General features: G+C 40.2%; 1 protein-coding gene across 2 annotated transcripts in view; it reads right to left on the bottom strand.

The window, feature by feature from the left end:
- Positions 1 to 112: 112 nt before the first annotated feature.
- LOC101857367 overlaps positions 113 to 16,240 on the bottom strand; it is a 33,383-nt gene continuing 17,255 nt past the window's right edge. The window contains exons 2-7 of one of the 2 annotated variants that reach the window (XM_005108434.3): positions 14,448 to 14,504; positions 12,065 to 12,109; positions 5,829 to 6,137; positions 5,065 to 5,259; positions 3,295 to 3,603; positions 113 to 2,607 (exon numbers count right to left, since the gene is read on the bottom strand). In XM_005108434.3, coding sequence (XP_005108491.2) covers positions 956 to 2,607; positions 3,295 to 3,603; positions 5,065 to 5,259; positions 5,829 to 6,137; positions 12,065 to 12,109; positions 14,448 to 14,504 — 2,567 coding nt within the window. In that variant the 3' untranslated portion in view covers positions 113 to 955. The remainder of the gene's footprint in view (positions 2,608 to 3,294; positions 3,604 to 5,064; positions 5,260 to 5,828; positions 6,138 to 12,064; positions 12,110 to 14,447; positions 14,505 to 16,240) is intronic. The other variant, XM_035972424.1, reaches the window with a different exon arrangement.

Raw genomic sequence — 16,240 nt, 5'->3', positions numbered from 1 at the left:
GGGGGATTCTTGATTCCTTTAACTAAAGTTTAACAGAGCTATATATTGAGGAAGAAATAATGACGTGAATCGATAAAATCGACAGTTGTCCACCCGTCGGGCAATTTCTTTCTTTTTTTTAGGGATAACCTGCATAGTGGTAGACTCAAGAGAGTAACAATTTTCAGGGGAGGGGAGGGGGCGCAGGGATATTATCAATTTTTTTCTTCTCAAGCCATTAAGGAAGGGCGTAAGCCAACGCCCACGGTAAACGGTAGACGTTCACGTACTCCCTTGCGTGATGCATGTGACCATATTATTATTATCAATTAACAGTTTTACAGCATCAGTGACGTCAATGGGAATTCTGTTCTATAAAACATCTCGACGGCTGAGCGAAAAATTGACTGTATCCACTTTTCGAGAAAAGCGGGTTTGAAATTGTGACGATTTTGAAATGTCTCTAACATTTTCAGAAAAACCATCTCGATACCGAATTAAGCCAAAGCTTAAATATTTACAGGGGTAAAAGAGCGGCTAAAAAATCTCACTACCGATATCGATTATTCCTTTTCAATCAAAAAGTGGATATAGATAGTCACTTCTTTCGCTCAGCCATCGATCTGTAAACTAAATGCAACTGCCACAAATATGAGCCTCTCGGAGGGGGGGGGGGTGTCCGGGAGGCATGTAGCCCATGTAATTTTAACACTCTGAGTCAAAATATGACGTGGGTCTTTTTTTACTGCAAGAGCTGTGTATAGACGTGTATTTGCAAGATTCATACACGAATGCACCTCGACTAGATAACATAGAAAAGGATTTTTTTTCAAGTTTTCATTTTTATCGTTCTCATCCCCAATCTGTCTTCCTCTCTCCTTTTATTGTTAGGGGGTGGGGTCACCACAGGAAGGGTATAAAAAAGTTTTAATCAGAAAAAATCTGGAACAGTCTGCACTGCAGAGTGAGATTAAACTTATTTCTCCTGCCTGGTCCAAGGGCTGTAAAGAGGAGCACCCTTCCATTGCGAGCTGGCATACCTTTTCATAGAATCCAAACTGTTCAGGACAATTGAGTTAGGATCAAGCCAATCGTAGCTCTCTACTGAGCGTGAACTGGGATTGAGGGGATTTTCGGGCTTGTAAGGTGCATCCGCCAGAGACACGGGGTCGTAACCATGGTAACGACGCCGCTGAGAAAAGGGATGTCTCTCTGTCAACGAACTAGCAGGAGGAAGATGAGGAGTTTCTCCTTGCCAAGCGCGGAAAGAAGGGATCGGTTCGTCTTGCTGCATGCCGGGGTCTGTGTCTTTGACTGGCTGTGTGTCATAGGATTTGTGTTCCTCAAGAATTCGTTTATTTTTGGGGTAGTCTTTAGGGATTGAATGCTTCTGTTTAGAAAAACTTCTTCCTGGGAGAGATCTAGGTTTATACTTTTCTGAAGCGGGTGGGAATTGTGGATAGAAGTCAGGTTGTTGGGGACCTCCTAAGAGCATAGATCTATATCTTCCAGGTTGCTGCAGTACTCCTGAACCTAGATGGTTGTATAATCCCCTCTGGTTGAGGAATTGGTTATCCTTGATGTAGATGAAATTATTCCAGACATTTGGAAAGAGGTGATTCAGTGGCATCATTTTGGGGGGGACTACAAGATTTTTCTTGTCCACGGGACTCCCTTGATTCAGCCCTCTTCCTCTGTTGATGTGACTGCTATCATCTTCATGACCATTGCTGGAGCTGAAACCCTCTTCATTTGTTTCTTCTTCAAAGCTTGTGTTCTGTGTTTTATTACTAACATTCACCGTCTTGATGCTTTCTTTGGATTGAAAGATATTTTTATCATCAACGCTTTTCTGGTCCTTAACCTTTTCAGGACCACTGTAACTGGTGATAACATCTTTGTCATCACGGTCACCTTTCTCAGCAGAATTTTCGGCAACATCTTCCCCGTCAGCGCCATCATCACCATGCAGCTTGCCATCCTCGGCACCATCTGTTCGCGAGTACAGACTCTTAGACGACATTTCGCTACCACGTTTATCAGAATCCTTTATAGAAATGTGACCATTTTCATCAACAAGGAAAGGAAAAAAGAGGACATCATTGTCGTCTTTATCCTCGTCGTCTTTGCTGTTGTCATCTTCGTCATGTTTCGAGTAGTTTTCGACAAAAGTACGAAGATATTTCTCAGAGAGGTTTCCGTTTTCTTCGACCCTTGTTGGCTCCTTTGCTTTGTCTTCTTCATTTCGAACCCCGTGAGGTTCAGAGTAAAGTAATAATCCATCCGGGCTTAGGACAGGCCCAGATTCAGAGTCCGCGTCTGCTCTTTCACACCTAGATGTAACTCCCACCTTCTGAATATTCTCAGAATTAGAAGTCCCATAAAAACCCCTTAGTAACTTAGTAAGATATGTAGAGTTTATACTTTCTTCAGCCTCTTTTTTCAACGGGCTCCAAGTCTTTGGTCCGACCTTGATGACGTTCTCAGGATCTGGGTTCTCCATTGTTGAGTAAGCTTGAATTGACTTGACCTCATGAACTGGCAAGGCGCTGAGAATACTGGTGAGGTCACTGTCCCCCTCCTCTTCTGATGCATACCTGCTGTAGGATGACGCCTCTAGCCTTGGACCTGATGGTAAAGACGTATAATAAAAAATAGTAATAATAATAATAATAATAATAATAATAATAATAACAATAATAATGGCAATGACAATAACAAGGATAATAATAATTATTATTATTATTATTATTATTATTAATACTATTATAGTAAAAATAATAATAAAGATAATGAAAGTAATAATAATAACAATAGCAATAATAATAGCATTTGTACGGCTCAAATTCCCGCTCAAAGGGAAGTTCTAGGCGTTTTATAATCTATATTATTACCACCACACACTTGATAGCACAGTCTCAACTTCCTGGTAAGCATTCTGTGCAAGCTGCCATTTTAGGGGCCCTAATACACTAACATACTAACAATATATTCTACTGTCTATGGCCGAGTACCCATTCCCACCTGGATGAAGCGAGGAAAATTCGTGTAAAGTGCCTTTCCCACGGACACAACGTCAGGCCTGAGGCTTGAACCACCGAACCCGCAATTTCACAACTAAGAGTCCGTAACCTAACCACTAGACCACCGATGACACTTAAAATGGCAAGCATCAACATGGAGACTGAAATATTTCTTTACAATCCTGCTGTGGGGTTTGTTGTGTATGACAGTTTGAAATATTCCACTACATGGCCTTTGGTTTACTAATTGGCCATTTGCTTCCATTACATCCTCCACAAGTTGAAGACTTACCACTAACTGCTGCTGCTTCAACCAGACCTTTAAAACTCGAATCTACTGCCACTGGGTCCACTCTACTAAACGGAGACTGCCACTGGTTTTTTGTAGAGTCCTGAGAATACAAACTGGCCACATCCGCTCCGAGTAAGGCATCCAAAGCGCTGTTCGCATAGACATCAGTCAATGAGCCTTCCTCTTGCTGTGGGGAGTTCTCGCCTTCCGGTTGCGGAGATATGACGTCATCTAAGAGAGTGTCGTCCGGTGGCTGTGTCTCCGTCTTCACCACATAACGGTAGGGACTATTGAGAACGAGTTGGTTAGCTGTGGAAGAAAGTAGGTAACCTAAGATACAAGGCAATGCCTCACTGTTCTCAGCTTTAATTAGAGTTTTACGGCATTGGCAACACAGAAAGGTCATATATGTGCCGAATATTAGAGGCGTTAGTAGAGAATCAGACGATTACATTTCCCCTCGAAACCTTGCAGTATAAGAGGACAGAAAAGGTAAAAGTAAAAGTATAAGAAACATGTACAGTGTACTGATATGCAAAAAAGGGATTCGAGATAAGGACGATCGATGTTTGGCAGGGAAAAAGAAAGAAATCATGCTAGAGCACATTCCAATCACCCACTGTCCCACTGTTTGTGGCTTGGACATAGAGATAGAAATAAAGTATCCCCCACCTCCATCCCACCCCAACCCCCGTCCTGTGGCATGGATTCATGAATCACTACGATTACAACCAGTTGTATTCGTTTTGCAAATGCGTAGTAACAAATCTTATCGCAAGCAGAAGATACATATATCCTAATGTAAGAATTAAAATACACTCCTGAACCTAGGTGGTTGTATAATCCCCTCTGGTTGAAGAATTGGTTATCCTTGATGTAGATGAAATTATTCCAGACATTTGGAAAGAGGTGATTCAGTGGCATCATTTTTTTTTGGGGGGGGGGGGACTACAGGATTTTTCTTGTCCACGGGTCTCCCTTGATTCAGCCCTCTTCCTCTGTTGATGTGACTGCTATTATCTTCATGACCATTGCCCGAACCGAAACCCTCTTCATTTGTTTCTTCTTCAAAGCTTGTGTTCTGTGTTTTATTACTAACTTCCACCGCCTTGATACTTTCTTTGGATTGAGAGATATGTCTATCCTAAACGCTTTTCGGATCCTTAACTTTTTCGGGACCACTGTAACTTGTGATAACATCTGCGTCATCACGGTCACCTTTCTCGGCAGAATTTTCAGCAAGATCTTCAAATTGTGCAAAATTGTTTTGCACCAATTTTCTCACACCGCCATCAGGGCCACCATCACCATGCAGCTTGCCATCCTCGGCACCATCTGTTCCCGATTACAGACTCTTAGACATTTCGCTACCACGTTCATCAGAATCCTTTATAGAAATGTGACCATTTTCATCAACAGTGAAAAGAAAAAAGAGGACATCATTGTCGTCTTTATCCTTGTCGTCTTTGCTGTTGTCATCGTCGTCATGTTTCGAGTAGTTGTCGACAAAAGTACGAAGATATTTCTCAGAGAGGTTTCCGTTTTCTTCGACCCTTGTTTGGCTCCTTTGGTTTGTCTTCTGAGTTCTGAACCCGTGAGATTCAGAGCAAAGTAATTCTCCATGAGGGTTTTGGACAGGCCCAGATTCAGAGTCCGCGTCTGCTCTTTCACCCGTAGAACTAACTCCCACCTTCTGAATATTCTCAGAATTAGAATGCCCATAAAAACCCCTTGGTACCTCACTAAATGTAATATATGTAAAGTTTTTACATTTTGCAGCCTCTTTTTTCGACGGGCTCCAAGTCTTTGGTCCAACATTGATGACGTTCTCGGGATCTGGGTTCTCAATTGTTGAGTAAGCTTGAATTGACTTGACCTCATGAATTGGCAAGGCGCTGAGAATACTAGTGAAGTCCTCCTCTTCTGGAGCATACCTGCTGTAGGATAACGCCTCTATCCTTGGACCTGATGGTAAAAACGTATTTAAAATTTTTTTAAATTTAAAATAATAATAATAATAATAATAATAATGATAATGACAATGACAATGTCAAGGTCAATGACAATAACAAGGATAATTATAATAATTATTATCAAATTTATAGTAATAATAATAATGATAATAATAATAATAACAATAGCAATAATAATAGCACTTGTACTGCTCAAATTCCCGCTCAACAGGAAGTTCGAGGTGTTTTATAATCTATATTATTACGACCACACACTTGATAGCACAGTCTCAACTTCCTGGTAAGCATTCTGTGCAAGCTGCCATTTTAGGGGCCCTAATACACTAACATACTAACAATATATTCTGTTGTCTATGGCCGAGCACCCATTCCCACCTGGATGAAGTGAAGAAAATTCGTGTTAAGTGCCTTTCATACGGACACAACGTCAGGCCTGAGGCTAGAACCACCGATCCCGCAATTTCACAACTAAGAGTCCGTAACCTAACCACTAGACTACCGACGCCACTGAAAAAGCTGGCCATTTGCATCCATTACATCCTCCAAGAGCTGAAGACTTACTACTAACTGCTGCTGCTTCAACCAGACGTTTAAAACTCGAATCTACTGCCACCGGGTACACTCTACTAAACGGAGACTGCCACTGGTTTTTTGTAGAGTCTTGAGAATACAAACTGGCCACATTCCCTCCGAGTGAGGCATCCAAAGCGTTGTTCGAATAGAAGTCAGTCAATGAGCCTTTCTCCTGCTGTGGGGAGTTCTCGAATTCCGGTTGCGGAGATATGACGTCATCTAAGAGAGTGTCGTCCGGTGGCTGTGTCTCCGTCTTCACCACATAACGGTAGGGACTATTGAGAACGAGTGGGTTAGCTGTGGAAGAAAGTAGGTAGACCTAAGATACAAGGCAATATCTCACTGTTTTCAGCTTTAATTAGAGTTTTACGGTACTGGCAACACAGAAAGGTCATATGTGTGCCGAATATTAGAGGCGTTAGTAGAGAATCAGACGATTACATTTCCCCTCGAAACCTTGCAGTATAAGAGGACAGAAAAGGTAAAAGTAAAAGTATAAAAAACATGTGGGTAAAGCTGGGGCGACCATCCCCGACCCACCGCGTCCTCAGGTGGCGGATAGTAGAACGGCCTACATTATGTAGGGTAGCTGCGAATAACCAATAAGCAGTCGCGGACCAACTGGCGACAGTCTTGGAGAACGAGGTGGAACAGGGTGGTGGCAACCCTATCTCTATAAAATACCGCATGTGCTCAGTAAAGAGACTGTCAGGCGAGAGGGAGGCGCCGAAACCTGCCACCTGCCCCCACAACCTTGTGGGTTAGTCACTTTGGACAAAGGCTAGCAGAGTAAACCGTACAAAAATCCAGCAGAGGGCAAGGGGAAACCACTGCTGTATTCTTTTCCTAGAACATTATGGATCATATCACTTCAATAAATAAAGATAACGACGTAAAGGGGAGTTCTGAAAGAACTGCCTCGTCCGGTAGGGTCAGTCATGCACAGCAGGTGACACCAGATCGTCATCAAGATACTGCTCACAAAAGGAAAAATCAACAAGAAATATAGCAACCTGGAATGAGAGAACAATGCTAGAGAAAGGAAAATTGGACAACATCAAGAAAGAAATGAAGAGAATGAATGTTAACAGCATGGGTTTATGTGAAGTACGATGGACAGGAGCTGGCAGAATATTGTCCGACAGCTATAACATCATTTACCCAGGAGGCGACAAACATGAAAGAGGAGTAGCGGTCATCATAGACATGCCAACATCGAAGACCCTTAAGGGGTACCTGACAATATCAGACAGGTTATGTTGATGAGACTGAAAAGATCACCCTTCGATACAACCATCATCCAAGAGTATGCTCCAACCTCAGAAGGCACAGAAGAAGAAATAGAGAAATTTTATGATGAAATAAACCAAGCAAAGACACATTGCAAATCACAAGATATTGTCATAGTCATGGGTGATTTTAATGCAAAAGTGGGAGCAACACGACATGAAGACATAGTGGGTCCCTATGGACTGGGAATCAGAAATGAAAGAGGAGAAAAACTGATAGAATGGGCCATCCTGAATGACATGATTATTGGAAACACTTGGTATGAACAACCACCAAGAAGATTATGGACCTGGAAAAGTCCTGGAGACAGCGCTTGCAACCAGATCGACTATATCATGATCAAGAAAAGATACAAAAACGGGATGCTAAATGTCAAAACGCGGCCAGGTGCAGACTGTTACAGTGACCATGTACCCGTAGTGGGAAAATTTAGAATCAGGTTGAAAAAAAACACACATGAGCAAGAACAAGAATACGACACTAAACATGGCATTACCACAGTCAAACAAAGAAATGCAAGATAAATTCAGAATAACTGTACAGAACAAATTCGGGCCCTTAGAAGAAATACAAGACATAGAAAAACAATGGGAACAGCTTAAAACATCTATAAATGAGGCTGCAAAAGACGACATACCAGAAAGGACAACAAAAGCAAAGAAGAAATGGATGACTGAAGAAATTTTTAATCTTTTGGAGGAGCGAAGAACAAATAAAAACAATGTGGGAAGATATGTGAATCTTCATAAAGAAATCAGACATAAATGTAATCTAGCAAAAGAGACCTGGTTAAAAGAAGAATGTGAGGAAATGGAAAATCTTTCCAATGCGAACTCAAAAGATCTGTACAGAAAAATTAAAGAGGTTTCCCATACAAGAACACGTGGATCAACAGGATGCCTCATATCAAAGGATGGGAATATCATCATGGACAAAGACAAGATACTAGAACGTTGGACAGAATATATCGGTGACCTGTACAATGACAAAAGAGATGAACAAAGAAGAGTGGAAAATAACAACGAGGGACCACCAATCATGAAAGAAGAGGTTATCAAGGCACTACGAAAGATGAATAATGGGAAAACTGCAGGACCGGACAACATTACCACAGAGATGATTAAAGCTTTAGAAGACTTTGGAATCACCACGCTGACAAAACTTCTTAACAACATGTATGCCACTGGACATATTCCATCAGACTTGTCAAAATCTATCTTCATAGCTTTACCAAAGAAACTTAATGCAAACGAATGTGAAACGCATCGTACCATCAGCCTCATGAGCCACATAACAAAAATATTACTCAGATTAATTAGGATGAGAATACGAAATAAAATTCTTCCAGAAATAGCCCAAGAACAGTGTTGATTTATTGAAGGCAAAGGCACTGTAAATGCAATATGTCATCAGAACAACAATAGAACGTGCCCTAGAAGTTCAGAAAGATCTTCATAATTTATGTTTTATAGACTACACCAAGGCATTCGAAAAAGTTAGGCACGACAAGATCATCGACATGCTGGAAGTTCTTAATATCGACGGGAAAGACTTAAGGATTATCAAGAACATGTTCTGGGATCAAACTGTTGCAATGAGAATAGAAAACAACATCAGCGAATACATACAGATTAAAAGAGGAGTCAGACAAGGATGTGTACTTTCTCCAGACTTGTTCTCCCTGTATAGTGAAAATATCATGGGACACATAGAAGAAATGCCTGGTATCTCGATAGGGGGACATTATATAAACAATCTAAGATATGCAGATGACACAGTCCTAATAGCAGATGATGAAGAACACCTGCAGAATCTATTAAATGTCATCGTTCAAGAAAGTGACAACATGGGCTTAAGCCTAAACATCAAGAAAACCGAAACGATGGTGATAAGCAGAAAAACTCCAACCCCAACATGCAATATCAAAATCAATGATACCACCCTCAAGCAAGTACAACATTTTAAATATTTGAGGACCATTATATCATCAGATGGTAGATGTCACACCGAAATTAAAAGCCGCATTTGCCAAGCAAAAGCAACCTTCCACAAGATGAAACAGATACTAACAAACATCAATCTGTCACTGGAAACAAGAAAAAGAGTACTGAAAAGTTACATCGAGCTAATCCTATTATACGGGTGCGAAGCGTGGACAATCAATAAACAGCTGGAATAACAATTGTAGCAACAGAGTTGTGGTTCATAACATGCATGCTACGTATCCCATGGACAGCTAGAAAAACAAATGAAGAAGTCCTGGTTGAAGCAAATTATAGAAAACAACTTATCACGGATATAAGATAACGACAGGCAAATTTCTTCGGACACACAATGTGGAAAGAAGCATTAGAGAATATTGTAAAAACAGGAAAGTTTGATGGAAAGAGAAGCAGAGGCAGACAGAGAGAAAAGATACTGGACAAGATGACAACATGGCTGGGAGCAGCAAGAACAACAGACACCATTGCTGCAGCACAGGACAGGGTGAAGTGGAGGTCCATGAAGGCCCACGCCAGTCGGCAAGGCACCGGATGATGATGATGATGATAAGAAACATGTACAGTGTACTAATATGCAAAAAAAAGGAGTCTTAGATAGGGACGATAGATGTTTGATAGGAAAGAAAGAAGAAACCAAAGGGACTGTTCAAATATAATCTTACACCTGGAAAGGGGAGGGGGGTCTTTGGCTCCTGTAAGAAAAATGTAAGAAAGGGGGGGGGGGTCTTGAACCAATGTAATATTACACTTTTGTGAGGTGAAAAAACAAGGAAAAAAGGGTGGCCTTGGTCAATAAAGGCTGCATGGTGTGCACAGGCCATAGGGAATGGGGAAAATATTTTCCAAGTATTGCAGCATTGAAAAGACACAGGGCTTTACACAGGAAAAACTGGAGGTGGAGGAAGAAGAGGAGGAACAAGAGCCATATTTGGAAGACAGCTCAGCAGACGCCCCTGTTTTAAAAAATATTTTTGACATAATGATGAACACTGCCTTTGTTGATAAAAACTAATTTCACTTTTTGTTTTAAGCATAATGATCAGTAATAGTAATGACAGATACAGTGGAATTCTGATAAAGTCAACTCTTGCTTACAGTCAAACACCTCACGTGGTCCCGTTTCTTACCTTCTTTGTTTAAGTATTTGTGTTTCTGATACACCATGTACAGTCAACAGCTTGAGTGTTAACCTTGCGTAAAGTCAACATTTTTAGCTAGATCCCAAGATGAATTCATTTAAGAAGAGATATTTAGATCCTGGGCGAGTGGTGTACACACCTCCAATTACTTTGTTCACTCATTATCTCTTGTTTTGGTTACAACTTCTGAATTATACTCACTGAAATTGAGCTAATATCTTGTTTCCAGGTACTTTGTAATTTTGTATTTGTAGCTGTCATCTTCAATTGGCGAGTACACTGTCCATGTAGTACAGTGGATATAGTCCATCTTGCTCAAAGTCGACACTTTTTTCGGTCCCGAATTCCACTGTAATTTGTTTTATTTTTAATTAAGGCGCTTTAGAAATTGACATGAGTCTCAATGTTTTTCCTTATTAGTAAGAAAGAGTGCATGCAATATTTTGCTTAAATGATCTACTTTGTTATTTTTTTTAGTAAATGCAGAACTGCATATTATAGTATGTGCATACGTTTATGTGTTCCGCGCAATTTACCGATCTTAAGATTGCGATGCACGTTTTAACGATCGTATAATTGTGTGGCAATCTTAAGATTGTGGGGCATTTTTAAGATTGCACTGCGCGTTTTAACGATCATATAATTGTATCATTCTTGCGAGCTCTTCCATTTCATATCTAATTTTAATTTTAATTTTCATATTTTTGCACTTTAGAAAATATACGTGAATGTTTCTTGATGTGAGTAAAAGAATAAAGATGGAAGTGAATTTTGCAATCGTTAAATGTGCAACGCAATCTTAAGATTGCCTTGCAATTATATGATCGGTAAAACGGGCGGCGCTGCGCTGGTCGGTAAATTGCGCGGAACACATATGCATGTTCTTCATGAATATATTGTAAAGCGCGTGGAACAATGATTGGAACACGTATCCATGCAAAAAGTCATATATTATTAGTATTATAAGCGAACAATGTAATATAACGGGGGGGGGGGGCAAAAGAAAGAAAAGTGTAAGGGGGGGGGGGGGGTCAAAAAGTCCCCGAAAAGTTGTAAGATTATATTTGAACAGCCCCATACTAGAGCACCTGCCAATCACCCGCTGTCCCACTATTGGTGGCTTTGACATACAGGTAGACATAAAGTATCCCCCACCTCCATCCCACCCCAACCCCCGTCCTGTGGCAGGGCTCCATGCATCACTACGATTACAGCCAGTTGTATCCGTTTTGCAAATGCATAAGAACAAATCTTATTGCATACAGAAGATACATGTATCCTAATGTAAGAATTAAAACACAATGGTGTAAATGCATTAAAAAAAACAATATTCTTTACCTGTTTTTGTTTGTTTGTTTGTTTGTTTGTTTGTTTGTTTGTTTGTTTTAATATAGGTTGTATGGGTCAAATCTTACATATATAAATAACAGCATTTTATTGTAGAAAGAATTAAAATGCCAAGTTGCAATTTTGCAAGAAATCAGTGTTATTGCATTTAAAAAAAGGAAAGAATAATATTAAGACCATGTGGATCGAATCGCACGTACTTAGAAGTATTTCATTGCAGACAGACAGACAGACAGACAGACAGACAGACAGACAGACAGACAGACAGACAGACAGACAGACAGACAGACAGACAGACAGATAGATAGATAGATAGATAGATAGATAGATAGATAGATAGATAGATAGATAGATAGATAGATAGATAGATAGATAGATAGATAGATAGATAGATAGATGGATAGATAGATAGATGGATAGATAGATTGATAGATAGCAATCTTACCCTTTTCTCCATAAGTTGCATTCAGGTCAAGTCGTTCACAGAGGACTGCAAGAGAACAGAAAAGATAAATCATAAATATACTCCGGTAGTCTTAACTTGTTTTTGGGACACCTGAATAGACATAAGGGTCTTGAACATCTAGCTCTCACTGGCAAAATGGAGGGCAAGCGAGGCAGTCGAAGGCCCAGATCAACATACTTAGGAAACCTAAACAAATGGGTAACAGGGAAAGATCATGGAAACGTGGCTTTTTTTTTTTAGAGCATCCGAGCAAAGGAATGAATATAGAACCATGATCGCCAGTGTCTGTTGCAGATCTGGCACTGGATGATGATGAGTCGTAACTTTCTAGAAGATAATGGAATCGTCAAGCGTTGAAGATTTTTGTTGTTTTCCCCTAGCAAGGGAACATGGTAACGAATAGGCCTATAACTCGTCCAACTCAAAAACATCATCATAGTTTTATGTGAACAACTTTTTTGTTCCAGTTATCTGGAGCCTTGAGATTTTCAATACACCAAAATGTATAGGCCTACATGTATTATGACAATCCAGATTTATCTTTATTTTCAAGCAATATTTTTTTCAATGTCGTGTGTTGGTGCGAAGAGGCACATTTCTCTGCCAGAGGTGGGGGGGTTTTTCCTGCTCATCCATCTGGGGTTGAAAATATTGTAACATATTACCTGTTCAATTTTGGACTATGGTTCAACATAGCTTTCAATCTACTTTCTTTGGTTCAAACCCGCAAAATTCCCTTTTCAACACATGACAACTGGGAATTTACAAACTCAGAAAATTAATGCGCGCAAGCAAGGAGCCATGTAGGAAGAGAAAGCAAAGAAAAATATCAGCTTTCATTTGTAGTTTAAAAATACTAAGTATAACGACATCATACGAGTCACGCTGTAAGTCATTACAAATTATTGTTTGACTCTATCAATCATTTTTAACAAAGAAAAAAGAAGAAAAAACTTTTTAATACTCGGGCCAGAACAATAAAAAATTAATTATTTGTGATTAAGACAAATTGGTTCTAGATTGCAAGTAAAAGTGTAATTAAAATCGGTGCAGGCAGTCAAAAGTTATCTGGAAAAAAAACCAAGACGTGTTAGAGTTGAACGAGCTATAGTAGGACTACTGAAAAAGGTAGAATCCATTCAAAAGTAACTAAAACTTTAGTGGGGCCGGGCATTTGTTGTTGTTGCTACTGCTTAAGACGTTATTGTCCTTTTAACTTCATTTATTGTTGCTGCTGATGTTGTTTGTTTGTTTATTTTTTCTAGCTGTTACAGTTATTGTTGTTACTGTTGTTGTTAACGTTGTTGTTGCTGTTTTAGTTGTGGTCATATCGTGACACTTTTTAAGGTGGTGGAGCTCGTTCTGATAGTTAATACTGTTGTTGTAGTTGCCATTGCTATTGTTGTTGATGTTGTTATTTTTGCTGCTGCTACTGTTGTTGTTGTTGTTGTTGTTGTTGTTGTTGTGTGTGTGTGTGTATGTGTGTGTGTATGTGTGTGTGTGTGTGTGTGTGTGTGTGTGTGTATGTGTGTGTGTGTGTGTGTGTGTGTGTGTGTGGTAGCCTATCCGTTCGAAATGTTTGGAGCCCCGAAGAGCGTGCTCTTCGCCAGGGACACCGCTGCTGTTGTTGTTAATGTTGGCTCTTTCGTTTCTGTTTGGGTGTTTTTTTCAGGCAGCTACGCTTGGTGGTGGTGGTTGTGAGGTGATGCTGATGTTGTTGTTGTTGTTGATGGTGGTGCTGATGGTGCTGGTATTGCTGTTGTTGCGTCTTTCAAAATTGACTTAACAAATACCCAGATATGCCCCAACAGAGACAAGAAACCCCGAACGTGCAAAACACAGTCGAACCTGCTTTAAGGCTATCTGTATAAGACCCGTACAAACGCCCCTTCCAATTTCCTCCCTTGAAAACGTTTCACGTTATAATGAAACTGTCTAAGACGACAACGAGAGTTTCGACTGTACTGTAAGTCAATATTAAGTTTCCAATGGACACACATGCACACACACATACAGAGAGAGAGAGAGAGAGGGAGAGAGAGAGAGAGAGAGAGAGAGAGAGAGAGAGAGAGAGAGAGAGAGAGAGAGAGAGAGAGAGAGAAAGAGAGACAGACAGACAGACAGACAGACAGACAGACAGACAGACAGACAGACAGACAGACAGACAGACAGACAGACAGACAGACAGACAGGGAGAGAGAGAGAGAGAGAGCGAGGGAGATTTCTAGAACATAAAGGCGTTCATTTTTGGGTACTCTACCTCTTAATAAAAAGATTTTGTATTGCAAAGATATCTTTGACTACATATTATATATTATTATCATTGTGCACCACAATATCAGAAGTCTAAAAAGATTCCGACCTTGTTGCCAAAGCAGTAGGAAGCAGGCAAATACACCTTGTCGCATTGTCAGACAACCTGAAATACAACAATATTACAATCAATCGACACAGTCACATCATATTATACAATGGTGTCCAAAAGAAACTTGAAAATGTTATCATCAAATCATCGTGTAAAAGCCTCACATTACCTACTCATGCAGCATACCAGTTTAAAGCTAAATAAATTATGCATCATCTTACACATTAATATTTCATCTATGTTTAGAGGCGCCCGAGATATGGTCACCCAAAACTGACCTTTAAAAATCAGACTTGGTAAAATTGGGCGAAATATATAAAAAACGTAAAATTGTCTTCGCGCATGTATTGAGGAGCATTAATATTGATAGAATGGACATGCTATCAGATGAATGAAATTTTTTTTATTGCAATAAACAATATTCTATTTTGTTAATTTGTCACCCCAGTTTTTTAAAAACCGGTAAAATAAAGCAATCACAAATGCCATACAAAACTTGAACTTAACATTAAATGTGCTCATTGTTATTTCGCTTAGGAGAAATTAGTTTTGTGTCTATGTCATTTTCTCCTAAGCGAAATAACAATGAGCACATTTAATGTTAAGTTCAAGAACTATCTAGTGGCACTGGCCCTCTGAAAAGGTTCTTTGCTAAGCATGGCGATGTCACTTGAGTGACACCATGACGTAAATAAGAGTAAAACATGACGTTCCAGCACTCGTGCGTTGAAGTACACTAAATAAACCAAGCTATCCGGTGATTCTCATGAGGGCGTTGTTCATTCCACCCCAGACCACCCAAAACCATGGCATTTTCTTGGCCTCTTTTCCTCACTGACAGAAGAGTATGTACCAAATCTAATCAACACAATCCATGTGCAAAAAAGGTCCCGTGATCGACACGAAACCATTGGTTCCTGAACAAAATCAGAATTAATACTTATGAGCACGTGTTATGTTAAGTCCATGTTTTGTGTGGTATTTGTAAAGCTCTGTTCTCCAATCTGTTTGAAAATATCATCAGAATAAGCTGTTCTTTGTAGAAACAATTATATTCTCTTTTCATTTGATATTCAATGCAAGTCCATTCCACCAATGTTGATGCAATTCAATATAATGTGCGAATGCAATTTTGCGTTTCTCTGATTGCGCACAATTTGCCAAGGCTGACTTTTTTTACGGTCAATTCTGAGTGACCATATCTCGGGCGTCTCTAAGTATAGATGAAATATAAATGTGTCAGATGATGCAGAATTTATTCAGCCTTAAATTGGTATGCTGCATGAGCGGGTAGTACAAGGCTATAACACGACCGTTGGTTGAATACACTTTCGAGTTTCTTTTGGACGCCACTTGTTCTACGCTGTTTTCGAACGGGATTTCTTTCGCAAAGGAAAGAAAAAGAGGTGGAGAATATTCATCTTCAGTATTATCTGTCCATCCATCCATCCATCCATCCATCCATCCATCCATCCATCCATCCATCCATCCATCCATCCATCTATCCATCAATCCATCCATAGATCCATCCATCCATCCATCCATCCATCCATCCACCAATTCATCCATCCATCCATCCACCTATCTCTTTTTCTTCCTCCTCCTCTTACCCCACCTCCTCCTACTCCACCACCCCAAGCCTACCACCCCTTCCCTCCCCCTCTTCCCCCTCCTCCTCCTCTTCCTTATCCACAGCATCTTCTACCTCATCCACCTCACCCCCACTTCTTTCCCCTCCTCCTCCTCCTCCTCCTCCTCCTCCTGGGGGGCCTCCTTCCCACCCAACCTCC

Source organism: Aplysia californica, unplaced genomic scaffold (genome assembly GCF_000002075.1).
Source record: "Aplysia californica isolate F4 #8 unplaced genomic scaffold, AplCal3.0 scaffold00689, whole genome shotgun sequence".
Taxonomy (NCBI): Eukaryota; Metazoa; Mollusca; class Gastropoda; order Aplysiida; family Aplysiidae; genus Aplysia; species Aplysia californica.
Note: the sequence above shows the minus strand (reverse complement) of the source record. Positions and strands in the feature narration are given on the sequence as shown.